Source organism: Sciurus carolinensis, chromosome 14 (assembly GCF_902686445.1).
Source record: "Sciurus carolinensis chromosome 14, mSciCar1.2, whole genome shotgun sequence".
Lineage (NCBI taxonomy): Eukaryota > Metazoa > Chordata > Mammalia > Rodentia > Sciuridae > Sciurus > Sciurus carolinensis.
In genome coordinates this window covers 47,493,937-47,514,621 of record NC_062226.1, presented here as the reverse complement: position 1 = coordinate 47,514,621, position 20,685 = coordinate 47,493,937, and the positions used below count along the sequence as shown (strand labels likewise).

The 20,685-nt window shown below is 36.8% G+C and overlaps 1 protein-coding gene across 3 annotated transcripts in view; it reads right to left on the bottom strand.

Moving 5' to 3' along the window:
* Window positions 1–1,100: 1,100 nt before the first annotated feature.
* The window catches only part of Elavl2 (ELAV like RNA binding protein 2), a 127,972-nt gene continuing 108,387 nt past the window's right edge, over window positions 1,101–20,685 (bottom strand). For 2 of the 3 annotated variants that reach the window (XM_047524739.1, XM_047524741.1), the window contains 4 exons: window positions 14,583–14,736; window positions 11,369–11,594; window positions 4,205–4,243; window positions 1,101–3,614 (listed from right to left, as the gene is read on the bottom strand). In XM_047524739.1, coding sequence (XP_047380695.1) covers window positions 3,284–3,614; window positions 4,205–4,243; window positions 11,369–11,594; window positions 14,583–14,736 — 750 coding nt within the window. In that variant the 3' untranslated portion in view covers window positions 1,101–3,283. The remainder of the gene's footprint in view (window positions 3,615–4,204; window positions 4,244–11,368; window positions 11,595–14,582; window positions 14,737–20,685) is intronic. The other variant, XM_047524740.1, reaches the window with a different exon arrangement.

The window sequence follows — 20,685 nt, the reverse complement described above, 5'->3', positions numbered from 1 at the left end:
AGACTGGAGATTAATTGCATGTTGAAAGAAGAGGAAGCATCTTGTCACTCAGCTGAGTTTCTGACTACTAGGTTGCAAATTCAGGACAATTATTTCAGAATGGCTTTTACCAAAAAACTCAACAAATTAAAAGAAGCCATTTGGTACCGAATTTTTTTTAAAGTACTTCATTATTATATTCAATTTTTTTAAGTTCTACAGAAGTATAATTCTTTCACAGAAGAACACCAAGGAATCTTTTTTCCATTCATAGATCTGTTTGAGAGTGTTTCAAGAATTGAACATATGTGTGAAACACGAGGTTGACAGTTCGTGATTTGTTAAGCACATGAACATGTGTGTTACACACACCCACCCTAAACTAACTGATTTGAGAAGAGTCTCTTAATAATATACCAATTGTGCCACTGAAATAAATATCACATACCAATACTTATTCCCCATGGGTAAATTAAATCTTGGAAGCAGCCTAAGTTACCATTTTTTTTTTTTTTAGCTCAATGAGTGAAAGAAATTACCATTTGTGCAAAAGACTGAAGGTTAAATCAGAGCTAAAAAATAATATCAGCATCTGATTTTCCAAACTTTACAACTAATAGAAGTACATGCTTCTATAAAATTACTGTTATATTAGAAAGCTAACCAATCAGAAGGTATCATTCAAGTGAGATTTATTTTTTTCATGTTTTACTTCAATTAACTTGCCTTTTAGAATATTTTAGATAACACTGCTTTCAACTGAAGCTCTGAGGGAACCTCTTTTAACTCAAGACAGTAAAGTTTATTAGACTGAGCACAGGAGCCCCCCAAAATGTGTATAAAGACCTACTCACCACACTGTTCTTTCCCTTCAACTTTGTTTATTGATGTACTGAACATGAAAAAGTACAAAGAATCCAAACACAAAAGAAAACATGTACAGCCTCTTAAATACTCAACAGAATATATTTTCTATTCCAACAGATGTGAAGTAAGTCATACTGTACAACTTCAAATAAATACCAGCCTTACATTTTATTAAGTGCTCTGATAAACACTGTAAAGTGAAGCACAATTTGCATGCCCTCTCATCAATGCCTCGGTTTGCTACAGTAGTATAGGAAAGAAGCATGTAGCTGCTGTTTTCCCCAGAGGGAAACCTTATTTTTTTTTTTAAGTATATACATGTATTTTATTTATTTTTTTTTTAAACGCAGAAGGTTAACTCTGACAATCTAAATGCACCTAAGGATATGAGAAAGTGCTAAGCCAATTGATCTCTGAACAGCATTGAGTGGGTCAGCATGAAAACTCGCTTATTCACTTTAGCACGCGCCTCACAGTATATGTACTGTACTATACTGAAAAATTTTATAACTACAATTTTAAATAATAAAAAATAAAACTCAAAGCAACTGCAAAGATAATGTACAACTATGTTATGCATAGCACATTGCCTGTTCTAGGGGAAGCATGTGAGCATCTCAGTTTATACAAAAAGCAGGACGTAACTATATAGTTCTCAGTGCATCCTGATGAAGGCAACTTCTGCCTTCAGCTTTTTTGAAAATTTATTATAAGCTAGATGCTAATCAGAAAATATTTTGTATTTTTTAAAATTTCTTTCATACATGGTAAAGACTTATTTTATTATTTCCCCAAATAGTGGTTTAAGCATCATACAAAGTTAAATTTCAATAGCATACAGATATTTATGATTTTTGTATGAAAAATGTAAGGAAATTTGTTCAAAACCTATGGTTATACTCATTTTTCTTTTTTTACCACAAACATATTTATAAACGAAAATGTAGCATCACCATAAACAGCTGAAGCTAGACTATCTACAGACAAAATTAGCAACGAATCTGATGCACTGTAAATTCAAGTCCTCAGGACAACAAAAGTGATTAAGCAAGACCTCAAGTAACAATGTTAATGCCATTTACAAAGGAAAAAACTGATACAAAAACATTCAAAACCTGAACATCACTTGGCATGTAAGGGAAAAAAAAAATCAAATTAGCTGAAAGGTTCATAAACACAAGGTCTTATTTACATTACACAAAGCTCAGGTGTTAGCCTTAAACGTAACTTTCAAAATACCTTCAAATATATCCAACTCAGATCACTTTTGCCGATTTGCTGCAGTACAAATCATGTGCAACATCTTTTTTCCTTAAGACAAAACAATTCTTCAAACAATACTGCAAGTACATCACTAAACACCATGAGCTCTATCTGAAGGGATTTCTTTAGGAAGAACAGATTTTTCCCCCGTCTCTTGGTAATTTAAATTTCTTGCCTGCTCTTATATATTCTTTTGTAAATTTTTTTATTTGTTTCAAAATCACAAATCAATGTGAGCCACCTATCACATAATAACCAGGATGATCAGACGCTCCACTGGTGATTACAAAAATGAAACCAGCAGTGTTTCCCTCATTGATTCTATTCCTTTCATACAAAGATCTCAAAAGTATTTTCTACATCATAAATCTTTCTAAATTTTCCAACCACTGCAAATTTCCTGGTAAATTTTAAAAGCTCACTAGGTGTCATATGAAGAGATTTCTCAAAGTATTCAAGTCAAAATATTTGTTCCAGGACCAGTAAAAAGTTTCTCCAAATTTTCTTTTTTATAAAAATAGATGCTTTTTTTAAACCCACATCAAAGAGGCTCTTATCTCTTTGGCAAGGTACTGCTTTACGAAAAGTTCTCCAGTATTCTTACAATAAGCGTTTATAATGTAGCCCCCCCCTTCCCCAACCCAAATCATAATTACAAAATAAATACTGTTTTTAACTTCATAAATAAAAATGTAAACTTCAAAATACTTTTCTTAGACATAACAGCAATGCTTTAAATGTAAACCAAACACAAAGCTAATCAGAAAAAGGAAAAAAAGGGGGGAAAAATAAGACACAACCAACTGAAGAATTACAACACAAAGCCTCAATATTTACTCACAGGTTCAAGGCAGTTATGTAAAAAGAAAAGAAATGTCTTCCCTTAGCTGAAACACTTTAAAAGGTCCACCTTCTTCAAAGAAGGCAATAGAATGCAATGTGACAGGTAAAAACCCTGTACCTCTTGTCCATATTCAAACATAAAAGATATTTAAGAAGTTTTAATTCAAATACTAGCAATAAAAAATCTCACATATTTCTTAGGATGCTAAGTAGTCGTTTTATCCCCATCTCAACACTGACTTACAAAGACATTTACTAATGTATAAAGTTTCTCTTAACTTGCCTTTGTTGTATAGTTTTCATATATAAATGGACTGAGGACAAGAGCTCATTAGGCTTTGTGCGTTTTGTTTGTCTTAAAGGAGACCTGCAGTACTCTGTCTCCCAGACGGTATCCATTGAGGCTAGCTATCGCCATGGCGGCCTCATCATAGTTTGTCATAGTCACAAATCCAAAACCTTTGCATTTATTGGTGTTAAAGTCACGGATGACCTTCACGTTGGTGACAGCTCCAAAAGGCCCAAACATTTGCCACAGGATACTCTCATCTGCATCAGGAGCCAGGTTGTACACAAATATACACCACCCTGTTCCAGGGTGCCCAGGGATATTAATTCCAGCCAAACTGGTCATTCCATCAATGGTCATTGGAGAAAACCTACTAAACAAAACAGGAGACATACGCACATGCGCACACACACACACAATCAAAGAAAAGAAAAGAAAAAAACAGATTGGTTACAGCAATGGACTCCTCCCCCCCTTTCTTATTCCCAAGAATTTTAGCAATTCTCCTCCCCAACAGATACATACATAGATAGCTATTTGATGTTTTGACCAAGATCTAAATGTAGCTTGCAGTGACATGCTGCACTACTGAGGTATTAATAAGCTATAAAATGGCCATTATTTGCTGCACTGAATAATATTATCTCCAATGGCAAAGAAATATACTTAAAATTGGCTTCGTGAATTAAGCAGGATTGGGGGAGAAAAATCAACACATACAGAAACATGCTATGATGTTACAATGCAACAGTAAAAAAATAATGGGTTTTTCTAAGACCAGGGAGCATCCAGAGGTACAAAAATATTCCATGAGTCAACCATGCTTCAAAAAACAGCTTTTCATTAGGTTGTACATGCAAAATAAAATCCAACACAAACTTATGAGGGTAGAAATATCACTCCCCAAATCAAAGAAACTAACTGTGGGAAGGAATTATGAATATCATGAACCTCTATCATTACCTCTTTACTCCATAAGCCATATTGAGCAGATTGTCCAACCTGCAAAACATACATTTAGCAAACTTCAGTTTTAATGTTTCCCCTTGATGCTGAAGAAAACTGGGCTCATTACTGCCACCTTCCAAGGGGATATCTGTACATTACTTCTATGTGAAGCCTCAAAATACTGGGTCTTTTCACATTCCTGAGAGGAGAAGTACCACTGCCAGCTTGTCCAATGAATAAAGTTGGTTTCTACAGGGGTCAGTGTAGGGGAAACAGTGGTGGTCACGAGGAAACTACTCAGGAGGAATATGGAAGCTCTGGAAGAGTTAACATTTGTGCCCTCACCAGGCAAACTCTGGGTGCTCCACCTATACCCACAGGTACTTTATACTATTATAAAATTGCTCTACTAAGTCTTGCAGATATCAATACACAAAGAGATTGGGTGGATTGTCTAAGACCGTAGGGCTAGTAAATGGAGGCATTAATTTCAAACACTGCAGTTTATTGAATTCTTTAAATTTCCCTTTATCTCCCAGTTTTGAAGGACTTTTCATCTTTTAGACTCAAACAGATAAAATTACAGGTAGAAAAATCTTGCAGACCATCTTGGTTAATTCTCCCATTTCTCAAATATGTTCTGTGAAGGTCCAGAGAAGGATCTTAGTTTTAATGAGCAAAAAGTCAGGAGCTCAGACTCTGAACCCGGTGCAGTATTTAAAACTGTGCCACAAAAGGTGTAGCATTACTTAGTTTTGAGAGGTCAGGCAAGAAACAAGCCAACTTGAACTTCTCTTAAAAATAACTTTTTTTTCAATGCTAGAAATTGAACCCAGGGCCTGGGTACATGCCATTGAACTACACACTACCCAGCACTTAAAAGTTTTAAAAGAAAGTGATTGGGATAATTCCACACGTTCCCAATTGCATAAATTAATCTCAGAGTGCCTCATTCTCCCTTGCTTTATTATTTTCAAAAAGACTAATGTACAGCCACATAACCACTGTCAGTTGCTGCAACACTTAACACTCTCCAAAGGAGAACCCAGGTCAGAGGACACAAATATTTTCTTTCTCTTAACACCTCTGAAATATTAAGTCTGAAAAATGTATCAACCTTTCTGTCTATCTGGAGGTACAGGTTAGAACACATATGAATAAGCAATTACTTTTAGTCCTATAAAAGCTAAAACATCTCTTCTGGTCTTTTAGAAATGGACCAATGTTGTCTGTGCCCATCCCTGCCCTCAATCTCCACTGGGAATTCATGTTTTGCAAAAATGAGAAGAAAGGACTGGGTCAACATTACACAAACTGTAAGGATATGGAACAAATCACCATGACAAAGGATCCTCCTCTGGGTGTGTGTCTTGCCCCACTATCCTCTCAATGTACCACTAAGCAGAGTGGACAGGTCTGGGTCACTGCTAGTTAATTATAAATATCTGGTGACTAAATACAAGCAATAAGGTTACCAAAACTATGATCAACTACTTAATCTAGAATAAAAACTACCAGAAGGACTTATTTGCACATGCAAGTGGTAGAGCACATGTATGAAGAGAATCTATATGTATGGTGTTCTACAGAGATGATGACTATAGTCAAAGACACCAGACCTCTATACCCAAGAAAGGTCACAAACCCTATAACAAAGTTGAGTGCAAATTGGTTTCACCAATCTGAAAGTTATTGGATACAGAAAATTCCATCAAGCTACAGAAATGAATAAAGAATGCATTGGATATGATAACCTGAAGAACAGCATAGTGAGGTCTCTGTCCAAAGTGCTGAAAGGCGAGAATTCAGAGGCATCTTGTTACTTCACTCCAAATAGAGATTTGCCCTCTCTATCTACAAATCGTGTCCTCGGGTTGGGACTGTCATCATTTCTCACCACCCACTTAGGATAGCAACAACAAGTCCAAAGACAGAATTTGCTAAAAGTTTTCAGTACTTTAAAGTAAAGATAGGATGGAAAACAAATTTGTCCCAGAACTGAGAGAAAGACATTTCAATCCCCCCATCCCTGAAATCTTCAGGCAGGATTTCTAGGACATTTATACAAGGATCTCTGAGGACCGCCCCCCCAATGGGCCGCACATATGCACTACATGTGAAGTCCTATATGACACCATGATCCTCACTGAATTCTTTACTTAGCTCCCATTTTAGAAAAACTCAGTCCCTCAGAAGTTATCTACCCTTCTCTGTCTCCCTCTCCTCCCCAACTCTCAAGAAGCATAGGGGGGGGAACATGGATTTAGGAAACTGGGCCCAGACCCTGCTGAAACCCTCTGTTTATACAAGGTTCAGTTTTCCTTGTTATCTCAGTGTTATGCATCCATGTTTCCCATGTGGCTCAGAGCAAACAAAGGGTGCATCATATGGCATCTCACAGCCCAAGCCTAGTTGCATTTAGGAAACTATACTCTAGGCTGTTTTAAGAGAAAACAGGGGCTGGAGTTGTGGTTCAGTGGTAGTGTGCTCGTCCAGCATGCATGAGGACCTGGGTTTGATCCTTAGCACCACATGAAAAGAAAGGTATTGTGTCCACCTACAACTAAAACAAAGTACATTTATATATATATAATATATATATATATACACACACACACACACACACACATATATACATATATATAAAAATAAAAAGAGAAAATAGTTGATTCCTTGGACCCGAGAACCGCTATTACTCCCTACAATTATATACATGCTGAGTCTGTCCATAGCTCAAGCACTTCCTTCCATAAGAGTCATTTAAAAATGACCGTCAATTTTTAAGTGGAGACCAAGCCACCAGAATGACTCGGGTTTGCATGCTGAGGTACTACACTTTGGGAAATAAATATTAATATTCCATCAAATACATATTTTTATTACTTAAAATAAAATTCTTTACTTATATTTAACAGATGCACTGCATCCAAGAACTGCATTCAGTCCCCACACATCATGAATGCTTCCCTACAGAAGACTAAGCAGTCCTCAGAGGGCAGAGGTGACCAACGGCACTGTCACCTGTCTTTAGCCTGGACATAGCTACTTTACAAATAATGTTAAGTGGATTTGGAGGATTAGATTGGATAACCTAGCTTTAATTAAAATTATCTTCACTTAAAGGTAGCTTAAAGAGAATTCTCAGGGTGTGGCAGGGGGAGGGGAAATCTAGTTGACAATGATAACAGTAAGGAAAAGTCTAAGAAAAGGGAAAGCTAATTATCTCTCCTACTCCTAGTATAAGCCACACCCACATCCTGAGGTTAGACATAAGATAATCCAATATGTCTCACAGGAAATCAGGAAACCAAAAACTATCAATATTAACATTTTATGGATCTTGCTTTAAAGGTATATTATTTACTAATAATTAGGTGGATGAAATAGAAAATCAGTGAACAAGAAAGTCAACAATATATTTGATGTACTGTATGCTTCACTTTTATTCTATATTAATCCTCTATGGTCAGAGTTTATAATTTAATGCATATCATTGCACAAGTTCACATGCACGTGTAACTTATGAAAAAGTATGCAAACATGTTTATTAATAGGAGTTCACCTCTGATTATTACTGGAAATAATTTGAATACAACCACATATTAGGTAAGGGCTTTCCCATGTCAAAGCTAGGTGTTTATAAATAGAGAATAAAAATAAGGTACCTGCCTGATTTTCAAGAAACTTAGCTGACAGACTATGGGAGAGCCCATATTCAAGTGAAGAAGAAGCGAGAAATCAATTAAAATCAGAAATAAAAGTATGAAGAAAGACTACTGATGAATTTAAAAAAACAAAACTCTAAAAGTAACTGTTTATCAAAACTTCTCCAAAGGACTGACCAAAACAATATCAACAACTTACCCCCTTACCCAATTAGATGGGATCAGCTGTCTCCTACAAAAGAGGAAAGTTATTCAAGAGGCTCGATACCCGATTCTTCCAAAAGAAATTGTGACAATGCAACCAGCAACATGCCCTAAATGCAGTTCAAGTGCCGAATGAAAGGCTCTTTCAACGGTATATAGAGGCTCACGGAAGCTGGCATGCAGACCATTAGTCTAGATCACACTTGATGAAGTCCGAGCTGCTCCACAAGAAAAGAACATGAAAAGGCTTGGCTTAACATTAATTTCAGATATCATGTCCCAAGAATACACCTAAGGGGCTGAAATTGCACTGTCCTCCCCAATAAATAAGGCTTGTCTTATTTTGAAAACAATAGTTGGTTGAGTGTATTAGATCAAAAATGCTCATATTAAAAACTTAACTATTAATAGAGGTTGACTGAGCCATAAACCTCACAAGGCCACTTTTAAACTTGATCTCGTTTACATGGATTTCAATTTTTTTATCTTATAACATATAGTACACTTTGTCGATATTAAAATGTCCTTGATTATTATAACACTTACCACCTGTATTCTTTAATCCCCCTCAACTTCCAAAGCACTACAACATAAATGAGACATTTTCTAAAATGTCTGCTAGGCGACAAACTCAAACGCTAAGAGCAGTAAAACACAAATATTTCAGACAAAACCTTTGTACAGGGCATTAGACCTGAACTATGCAAAACATCAACAAAACACTCAAGACCTTATTCAAGGGACTTTGTAAATTGAAAGAAGGGTCAAGCCTTAGTCAACAGAATGAGGCAGGAGAAAAAAAAAAAATCAAGGGTAATGACTGCTAAGTTAAAGAGAATGAAGAAAAGCACAAATCACACCAGGTTTCACCTGAACTCTATAGACAGATTCTCCAACACCCACCCTAGACCAAACACCTTCATTGAGCATGCTGGCGAAGTTCACATTTGACTATATCTGGACAGAGACTGGAGGAATGGGAGGTGAGGAAGAGGACAAGAGTTAGGAGTCTCAAGGACTGATGTCCATTTTCTAAAGCCAGGTTTCCCTTAAAATGGACACTCCTTATTCTCTTCTCCCCAAATTTCTTTCTCTAGGAGTCAAGGAAAGAATTTCCAAGGTAACAGTAACCTATCACACTAGAGATAAAAACACGGTAGGAGCAGAAGTTTAAAAAAAGATAAAATTTAATCATCAGGACATCAATTAAAAGCATTTTCCCACCAAAAATAAAAAGTACAGTGCGTCTGGGTAGAGAGGCCAAGCGGATGGAGAGATGATACTGCAGTCACCTATACTCCAGCACCTGAGAAACCTACAGGCTTTGCCATTTCAGTAACAAGCACTCTCCTGAATGTCATCTCGTCAGTCCTCTTACCCAGTCTTGCTTAGAACTCAGTTTTGATTTTAACACTGTTATACTTAATGATTACCACAGAACAAAAAAGTAGCTTAAATCAGAAAAACAAATTAACAATTAAGAATAATAAAGCTTTCTATTAACAGCATGCTGATGTTAACCAACAGGCTGCCAAGGAATCGCCTATAAAATTCCTGTGGGCTTATCGGTCTTAAGTTCTCAAAATGTACACATACATAAACACTACACCACACAGAAACTCACGTAGGAAGATGCCACAGAGGAAATCTATAGGAAGGTAAGAAAAGCTCAAAATGGGTATTGTGAGAATTCTTTCTCCTTCAGGGCAAGTATCAAGTAGCTTGATGAATCCCTTTCCTAGTCCAATTGGCACTACCATCCACCAAAGTCAAGGGTGACACACACTGCTTTTTCCTCAGAAAGTTATAGCAGCAAAGCTCAGTCACCTAGGGACCCAGACACCCAGTTCAAATGTAGCCTTTGACAGTACCATCTCTTCTCCCAGGGCAAGAGCCAATTTAAATAGAAATTCAATGTGGTGTTTATGGCAAATTTCTTTCTCCTATTTCAGGTAACATACTTGAGAATTTTTTTCAAAAGAAGATATTATGAATGATTTATCTCACTCTCGAGTACTCTAAAATCCCAATTAAAAAAACCATGTAATTTAAGTCAGAAAACAATTCTTCCACCTCATTAGGTCAAGTGTGACTATATTTTTGTTCATGATTCTGTCTCAGAAAAGAAATAAAATTAATAGGTACTTGTATTTAAAAAAAAACTGTGTGGGGGTTAGATGGCATTATGGCTATAGTACACCATATGACCAAAAAGGACATTAAAAAAATTCTGGAAAATAAAAACTGAGTAACTTGTTTATGAAACTAGAAACTGTACTCTGTTGAACTGTTTAAAGTCTCTATTTTCGCATGCAGATTAGGGATGATTTTAAATGATTTCATAGGTTGGTTGTTATTCCAGGATTAAACTAAAACTTGGAAAGCTGGACTATTTATACCTGTCAATGAGACAGTGTCTTCCTTGGGTTTATGTCATGGTCATTCTATGGACTACGAAGATGTCAGAAAATTACCACCCATAGGTCAAATCCACACTGTTGTCAAGTGCTATATGGCCCAAGAGCTAAGAATGGCTTTTACATTTTTAAGACTTGCTTACTTAAAAAAGAAAAAAGACACAGATGCAAAAACTGTAACCCATAAAGCCTCAAGTATTTACTATCTGGTCCTTTACAGGGCAAAGTGTGCTAACCTCTAACCTACAAGAAACAAGAGAGGAGGGAGAGAATGCATTTACAGGAACTTAAGTGTATTCAGAAAGGTTACATATCTTTGATGATGTATATGCTATAAAACAAAGTAACTCAAAGAACTTGACTTAAAGATTCTTTGTGTTTTAACTTTATCAAAAGAATAACTTTTACAAAGGGGAAAAAAATCAGCAGATCTGGAGGCAGTTCATTATAGACCATACCAATCTATAGGTTAGGATTTCTCAATTGATATTTTAGGCCAGATGAATTGTTGGCAATTTGTACAATGTAAGCTGTTCAGCAGCTTCCCTGGCCTCTACCCACTAGATGCTAGGTCAAAAACATACAGCTCCCAAATTATGTCAAAACAAATGTCTCTAGGCATTGCCAAATGTCCCCTGGAGGCAAAATCGCCCCTAGTGGAGAATCAATGCCCACTGTTGTAGTAATTGTCCTTTTGTCTCCACTTCAAAATAGTAAAAGGAAACTATTCCCCAAGTAGATATTTTTCCATTTAAAAAAAGGAAAAAAGGAAAGAAAAAACAACAATAATGACACAAACAAATCAGATATCCTGTTAATAAAAGCACTGGACAATAAACCTGAGCATTCTCTTTCAGCTCAGTAGCTGGGCATGACAACTAGACCAGACTTACCTAAAACGCTGTGCCTGCTGAGCTAGCGGTCCTGGATACCTTCTGTTTGGAGACTGGTACAGCTGGGAAAGGATGGCCTGATTGGTTTTTTGGCTTGGATTATTAGCAAACTTTACAGTGATTGGCTCTGTGGCACCAGGAGGTTTCTGGCCATTTAGGCCTTTGATAGCTTCTTCTGCCTCAATCCGCTTGTCAAATCGAATAAACCCTACACCCCTTGATATGCCTATGGTAGATGTGAGTAAAGATATGGGGAAGAGGGAGTGGAAGGAGAGGGGAAGAAGAGAAGAAAGGATAAATTAATTTTTCCTTCTCAAGAACATCTTTTACTCACATAAAGCATTTGCCACAAAATCACATCAGAAGGAATGTTTTTTCCTTAGCAATTCAATGCAGAATCACAATTTTGCATTTTTTAAAATGCATGAAGTCACCTAAACAATCTGAGTACTCATTATCATATACCTTCCAATAAGCCAAGAAGACAAGAAAGCAGGTATGTATGTCCATCTTTTCCCTCACCCACTCCCTTTCTCTCTCCCTCCCGTGTACTCTCCTTAATAATGTCAACAGCAAACATCAATTCCATTTTTCAAATGTGCTGTGGGACAAACAGTTCAGAAGTAAGGAACACACTAGCTTGTAATAAGAGCAGAACAAGGCATTTGCTAAAAAATACATGCACTGTGAAAGAAAGACATACTTCAACTAAAACTTTAAATAATATATTCAGCTTAATAATATTATGTAGGATGTAGGTCCTGGGGAAAAAATTGTACAAAGATGCTCTTCTGGTTCTCTGAAGCTCCCCTGTGCTTCTAACTAGCTAACTTTATATTAGAAATGCAATATTACATGGAGAAAAAGAGGGAAAGGAGGACCTAGCTCTTTAAAATAAGTAAATAAGTAGAGATTCAAAGTATTCTGGCCTCCACTGCATTACTTTTAACTAAGGAAGGCCATTCCTGTTCATATTCTTCCCACAAGAATGATAAAGCAAGGGATGGCCAAGAATATTTTCAGTTTAGGAGAGAAGGCAGAGGAAATCCAGCTTACTCCACATTAATTATTGTAAACAGGCTAGTGGGGTGGCCATGACTGGTCACCATGAGTTGAGCAGCAGCAGGGAAATGCTTTCCTGACAAGCAAACAGGTACCAACAGTACCAGTCTGGGACCAGCAGGTAAAGTACAGATGATTCGGAGTGTGTTGATGAAGAAAAGGGGAGTTACTAAGAAAATGCACTAGACCATCATTATTTAGAGGAAATTTAAAATAAAATGAAGGTCTGCTACTTGCCTTACAGTCAATTCTGTGTAAGGTCAACAGCTCAGAATTTTCTAAAGTAGATAAGGCATTTTTTTCTGGATGCACTTAGTCTCAGAAAGCCCTTATCATTTTACTTTTTGTATGTAAGCTATATATCCATTGCACATTATTACCACCTGATGGCTAAATAACAAAATTGCAGGTTTTCATTTCAGGTAAAGTGAGTAAGTTTTCTTTGAAAGCTGTAAGTATGAAGATGAAATTATAGCAAATATATACCTTCATTTTTCTACTACCTCCTATTAAGAATTAATAACCACTAGGATTTAGCAGTTCCATTAGGAAAGCATTAGATTAGCAATGAAATGGCCTCTACACAAGATGAGTCACCTAAACTGGTTCTAAAACTTGAGTGTGTATCAGAATAATCTAAGAGCAAAAGGCCCATCCTCATGAGTAGGTTTTGGTTGGGGTCCAAGAATTTACAATACTAGTAAAGTCCTAGAAGGATGCTAATGATGCAGATATCAGACCAACGCATACTTGAAAATCACTGACTAAAACACAAAAGTGGTGAGCTAGGTCCATCTGTGATCCCGCATGCTCAGAATGGACTGTCAACTAGTTAAGAGGTGAGATGGGCTTTCTGTATCATAGATGAATACTCTTGATCTATCAAGTTCTCTTGAAAATGAAATAAGTAAAAAGCATGAATGATATGAACAAAATCAAAAGGGCATTTTTGATGACTTGAACAAATTTTATTGGGATTACTGTGTGTGGATTTCTATTTGCCCCCCCCCCAGTAGTCTGTGTGATATTACAGTATGATAAAATGTTTAAGAAGGATTATGAAGTAACTAATGCAGCTAAAACCTTATTGTACATGCTCTTACTTGACTACATTTTCTCATGAAAGCAAAATCTACAGGTCATTCTTCCAGGCATATGTACACTGGCAAAAATCTCTCTAACCACAACTCTAAGAGTGGTGCTTCCTATGAAGCCAATTATCAGCACAGAAGGGTAGAACAGGCTGCTTTGATCAAATTCAAATCAACCACATTGATCTGCATTTGAAGATTACAAACATGGCCTCATTTTTATTCTGAGGCTAATCTGCTGCTTTCTTTAAAAAAAAATTCATACATTGTAATATGGAAGATTTTAATGTGGCTGCTTGGGATTATAGTACTACGGGTGATTGTTTCCCCCCATGTTATCATGATTCTCTGTCTTTAAAACAGTCATAAAAAATGAGTATGACTTTTATAATATAAAAATGTGCCTATATTTTGTTTTCTAAAATCCATAATCAAATCCCTATTGTCAGTTTTCCTTTAACTAACAAGCTCTGACAGAAGTGTTACCTTACATACGAAAGTTTCTTTAATAAACATTCTTCTCATTTCAGTTCAGTTAAAAGCTGCATTAGGCATAACAAATTTTTAACATTCAAAATTCTGTGCTCTTACTGCATATGCCTGTATAGTACAGTGTGGACCTGGAGAACAGCCTTAGCAGCAGTCACCACATGGATGTAGTGTGATCCTCCCTGGGAGGACTAGCTGCATACTGCTGCATTAAACTTTGCTCTTTACAAAAATAAGATTGTTTATTAGTATTTTGAAAGGAGGACAGGGGCTTTTTACACGCAGTGGCTTGGAAATGAAGATTATGGCATCTAAAAATTTATTACAAGCCATGAAACAGGCTTCAAACCTGCACCTTCAGGGTGGAAATGACTCAAGCTCACGCACTACACTCCACAATCTATTTTTGTCCATGCATATTTATGAACAATTCCAGCAGAAAATTGCATTTTCTGGCCCACATATACCTTTGATGTGTTCTAGAGGCAAGACTGCAGCATGGGAAGACAGAATATTTCACAATCTGCCAGCTAGAGAGAGCAAAAGACTGTCCAGAACCACTGCCTACTCACCAGTGACTTGGTCGACAAGAATACGAGAAGTAATAATGCGTCCATATTGTGAAAACAGCTGTTCCAACTCCTTCTGGGTCATTGTTTTCGGAAGCCCACTGACGTATAAGTTAGCATCTCTGATAGAAGCTGAACTTGGGCGAGCATAAGAAACCTGAAAAAGGGGAATAAAATTGAGTGTATATGCAACTCGATCACCTCCTTTCAGAAACTCAAAAACTGCCTTAGTAACTTTCCCATAAACAGCATATAACAAACCTTAATGCTAATACAAACAAACAGTGTTAACTTGCTTTGCTCACTTCTGAGGAGATCTAGACAAATGGGAAGTGTCGTTCCTCTGGGTAGAAAGAGCATTTGTCCCGAGAAGGTTCTTAAGTTCTCAAAACAGACCAGGGGTGCACACAGTCAGTACCACTCATGGTAACAGTTGTCTTCAGTGGGGCCAAGTCCCAAGAACAGGGATTTGGGGCACTCATTCCAGGCTTAAGGATTCTTAATTCATAGGATACATTTTTATATTCTGTCTTCCAGGTTATCCTACAGAAATATGATATAGATGGCATAGTGGTGCCACATTTCTAAATATCGATCCCTTGCCAGTAAGTGTACCCATTTGATTTAGGGCAAATTGACTTTGTTTCACAAATTTCAATACATAAATGAGTTACATCCTCCATTCTCCTTTCTCTGTTATCTTTTTGTCTGCAAGTCTTTATAACCTGGATTTTCCTTGTATTAATTTGACTTGTTACGTATTCTCAAGATGCTTCCTACTTTTTATTTGGTACCAGGGATTGAACTCGGGCACTCAACCACTGAGCCACATCCCCAGCCCTATCTTATATTTTATTTAGACAGGATCACACTGAATTGCTTAGTGCCTAGCTTTTGCTGAGGCTGGCTTTGAACCCGCGATCCTCCTATCTCAGGCTCCCAAGCCACTGGGATTACAGGCATGTGCCACTGCACCTGGCTACTTCCCATCTTTGAATTATAGTTCCAAAATCCCACAAGGATGGAAGATACAATAGTTTGTTTACAATCAGCACTGTTCATGTCTCATCACTGTATCCTCAATGTCTAGTCAATGCCCAACATGTGATAGAGGCTAAAACATTTGATCAGTAAAGTCTATCTAATACCCCCTTGATCCTGAAGGTCCACAACTGTGTCCTGGACCAGAGTATTTAAGGGACAGTTCATCAAGTCATCTAGATATCTTGCCCAAATTGCAATCAATGATTCCTTTGCCCATAATCTCTGTTCACCAGTATTTAGACAGCTGTGAGTTTCATAAGCTATTCCTGACCACATTCAATTTGGTTTGTAAGCTCTTCTGCACTAGCCAAGGGCAAAAAAATTTCCACAATATAACCCATTTCCCACATCATTCATAAAAATGACTAGTGCATCTAACTCTGAGATTGATTTGCCAGAGTATCATTACATGATTACATTTGCACTCATCTTTAACCTAGTTTGTTACCCTTATAAAGAGAAATAAACACTTCTTCCAATCAATACTAATATTTAAACAACTTTTAGCATGAAACACTAAATATTTTCTCCTTGGTTTAAATTATGCCAGCGGCTGTTACTTTTTTTTCTCCAGAAACAAGAAACAGGCCAGATTTTTGTTTTATTTGTAAGTTCTCGCTATCTTTCACCCCTTCCCCAAGAGTGTTTACATTTAATACTCCTACCCTATCCTACAAAAAGAAGAAATTTGGAAGAGTGGTGGAGAGAACATAAAAACATTCATATAAAACTTTTTTCTCTATGCCTAGAATAACAAAGGCTGGGAGCTTAAATATAAGTGCAAAATAAGAAAGAGGACAATTTCATGTGATCAAAATCATTTAAATGGAATCTAGTCTTGGGATTGCTATAACTGTTGAACCATCAGCCACTTAATTATATACATATTCAATGATGTGACTAAATGAATACCCACATTTTTTTTCTAGACTACAATTCCCAACTTTCAAAGGAAGGAAGCTAAAAACCCCACCACTTGGGGCCCACATCCATATATAGGACTCCATGGCTTTATTTCTGTAGCAGGGAGCTCTGTGCTAGTCAGACACTGCTGCTCCAGATGGAAAGTGTGACTCAAGTGTTTCCCTTGTGAAGGTCCACTTCCTGTGGGCTCCAGGGAGAGCATTATACATTACCAAAGGAGGCCGAGTCCTGAGGCCTGGTGAAGCAGGCAGCAGAGGCAAGCAGGCAGCCTTCACATGAGCGTGAGCACAGCGTGAGGCAGGGTAACCATGGTTAAAGATGACGGTACTAATCGGTGTGCCTGGGCTCAAAACTAGGTTTGCTTCATTGTGGGCTCTGTTAACCCAGGACAAATTCTTTAAGCCTATTATACCAAATAATTATACCTTCTTTGTTTGGTTGTTAGGAATAATTAAATAATTTCTACCAAATAATTTTACCTTCTATATATGGTTGTTAGGGATAATTAAGTAAAATAATTTCTAATCCACATGAAATGCTTAGCATAGGGTATAAAAACCTAAGCGACTGTGTTACAAGTATTATTTACCACTATGTGCATGTGATATTTAGGAAAAGACCCAGACCATTAAAGTTTAGAGTAACCTCAGTCCATTACAGTGTTCCAGAATAATTTACTCATGCAGGGACATTCACTGCTTTGTGCATTTCATTTCAGATGAGTGTAGGTGGAGTGTTTTAAATGTGTCCTAAAATATATTTAGAAAAAAAGAATTTATATTTAGTGCTTATATAAAAGCTTTGAAAACATACTCGGGTCAGTTATGTTTTCCTTTTAATTTATATTTTCTTCTCCCTTCAATATCCAGTCTTCAGTACCCATTGCTTGATTCCTAAGCACATTTAAAAGGGCTGTAAGACAAACCTTCTCAAAAAGGCATTTTTCAGTAACTGTGTAAGAACTGTTTGCATTACCATAGGCAGGACCGAGATGATTATACTGCATCATGTAATAATGAACTCACAGTTGGGCTTATAAGGCTTTGTCATTTAGAAAGCATTATCAAATAAAGCATTCTGAATGTTCCTGGCAACAAACCAGTAGGTTAGGTAGGTTACACATGAAGTAATTTCTGGCTAGGGAAACAGACAGAGAAAAGGTTATAAGGTATGCCTAAGATTCTACACAGCTGGTACTCAATTCTTGATTCACACTCTGATCTTCTTGGCTCCTGATCCTTCCCTGCTCACCCAGTTCTCTCTCCACAGTACCACACTACGGAAACGACCTTATTAGTTCTCTTGTTTAAGAGTTTGGAAAAGTTTAAAAAAAAAAAAAAAAACTTCTTATCATTAGTCTAAAGTTATTTTATTTCATTTTTCATTAATTTTTCTTAAAGTAGCTTTACCTAAGAGTAGCCATTAGTTGAGTTTAACTGGAAAAACCGCACCTAACTAAAATTAGTTGTATTATGTTTTAATTCTTAGAAATAAGCAAAGCCACTCCTGAGCATTTCCAGAAGTAGGAGAAAGGGCACTACCTTTTCATCCTCCCAGACTAAGATACCAGTCCCATCCCAACACCTCTGCTGACTCTACCTCTGTTCTGTCAAGGATATGCCTGTCATCAACATCCTCCCTTTCCGGAAAAGCAAAACATTTCTTTTGTCTCAAAGGATTTTAAATAGAAAATGTACTTAGACCAAAGTGAGAAGGCCACTTGCAGTGGGAAAAGGATTCCTACTTTGGGGGGTTTAAATCAGTTACTAGACCAAATTTTCTATCTAGTAATTACCAGCAACGTTCTCCACATGGCTTTTCTGTGGATTTGGAGCTTGTGTAGCTGCCTTGTGTGAAATTGCTCACCCAGAGAACCACAGGTGTTACCTTCAACTTCAAAGTGTGAAGCATGCCTGTGGGTCTTCAAGACTCAATTCCCTTGGAGAAGACCCATGAGAGGGTTTGCTTTAAGTGGCAAATTCTGCACTAGAAATACTTCAGTACAATGAACTTCCAAACTATATCCTACTGAGGTCTAAACAGCTTCTTTCACCAAGTGCAAATTGTTCTCCAATCTACATTCACTGGATTAATATAGGGGTTTGGATTTTAAACTTTCACTGCCATTTAAACAGGTGAATATTTAATGCCTGAGGAGCAAGGTTATGAAATGTCAAAACTACTAAGTGAAGGATCTAATTTAAGAGGCAGCCAGAGAGTCTACAATTTAAATATTTAAAGATAATACAGGGAGAACAAAACTGAACACCAATCTACTCCAAAGATAGCAATTTAAAACTCAGATTTATTCTGGAAGTTCTCACAACCCTACAAGTGATATAATAAACTAAGACAAGCAATACTGAGATGACTTGAGGGGAGAGGATTGGAGGCAATTAGAAATAACAGGCAAATTAATACTCTCACCCATGGCTTCTTAAATTGAACTTCACAAATGAGATTAAAATGGACAAAATAGAGCTAAAAATAGATTTATCAAGGTAATTAGGTCTCAAAAATGAAAATAGTTTGAAATATACTATATTGTAATTAAGAACTCATTTCTTCATCAGCAGCTAAAACTAATTATACATTAAACATGCAAAGATGAATAATACACAAAGAGTGGGCTATCAAAACAAAAGTTCATCAAAATACACAGACATAAAAGGAAAAAAACATTTTATGAACAAGAATGGGTACTTTATTAAAGTTTAGTAATCCTGTACAATACTTTCAACAGCAGTCCATTTTAGATACCTTTGATCAAAAACACAACTGTTTCCATTTCTGATTTATCAGTAGAAAGAACAGTGACAGTGGACATTAATGCTAACAGATTAAAGTGATGAGGTCCAAAAATGATGAAAGCAATTCCTTCTTTTTCAAACTAAGAAGATTTGAAAAACCACCCACTGACAAGATCACCACTGAAAAACTTTTATCACTTGTTGATTACTGACCCAGGACTACAAGCATTAAACCCAAAAATTAGATTCTTGCCACTTTAGACTTTTTTGAAAAGCTCCATTCATCTTGCCAGCTAAAAGAAAGAGACAAGGTCATAGTTATGCCTATTTAAACTGCAGGTTAATTGCTATTCATATCAAAAAATGGAGTCTTGATGGAACTATCTAAAAAATGACACTATCACTAAATAAAAGTTAGCTCTGAAAGGTAGCAGCAAAGGTCTTGCCATAGCATCATGGCTACACAGACAGCTGACTACACTGGCCCCTCCTGAAGAGCCCAAAAGTAACTTACATAGAAGGGGTGATCTCTGCTCACAATTCAGGCCACAGATCTTACAATTCACCCAAAAGGAATATGTGTGCTTTGATCTGCTTCCAAACGCAAAACCCTACCAGGAACAGGTTTCAAACACACATCAAGGCCTATGCGTATCACAATTCAAGAATGAGTTTTCAATAAGGAAGGGCAGGATTCACAATGGGTCACAAACGTAAGCCCAGGCAGTAAGAAATTAGATTAGCTTCAACAAAGGTATTGGAACCAAAAGAGATAATCACACCTAACAGGAAGGCTTAGGAAGGATATTTTAGATTAGGGCAGTGACCTTTGATATTCCAAGATACAGGATTTGGAAAACTACATCAGTGGAAAATACATATTGAACCTCAAGTTTTAAGACTAAATAATATTTTAAGACTTTAAAGTGAGAAGTTCAGAGATACCATGGAATAACGTGTAATGGTATTTTTCTCTGCTCAAAATCCTTCAAGGACTCCCTAATGCTTTTAAGATTAATTTTAAATTTCTTAGTCAAATCTCAGGGTATTGCCCTACAATTTCATAAAAAGCACACAACCTCCAATAGTTTTCCCAAGACCTCCTACTTTCTCACTTCCCTGTGTTATCAGAAGTTGCTCCTTCTTTGTCTGAAGTTCATCACCTGGTCCTGAAATCAATGCTCATCTACCCACTGGAGTCTGAGGTACTTCTTACCTGTACCACCCTGTATAATATGCATTGTTCTCTTAAACACTAGCTACCTGCCTATGATTTGCTTAACTCCTTGAAATAAAAAACCTTGCCATCATCCTACCTAGTAAACCTTAAACCCATCACACATGTATTGTAATAAAAATAATGTATAAGCTAAATGGATATCATGCAT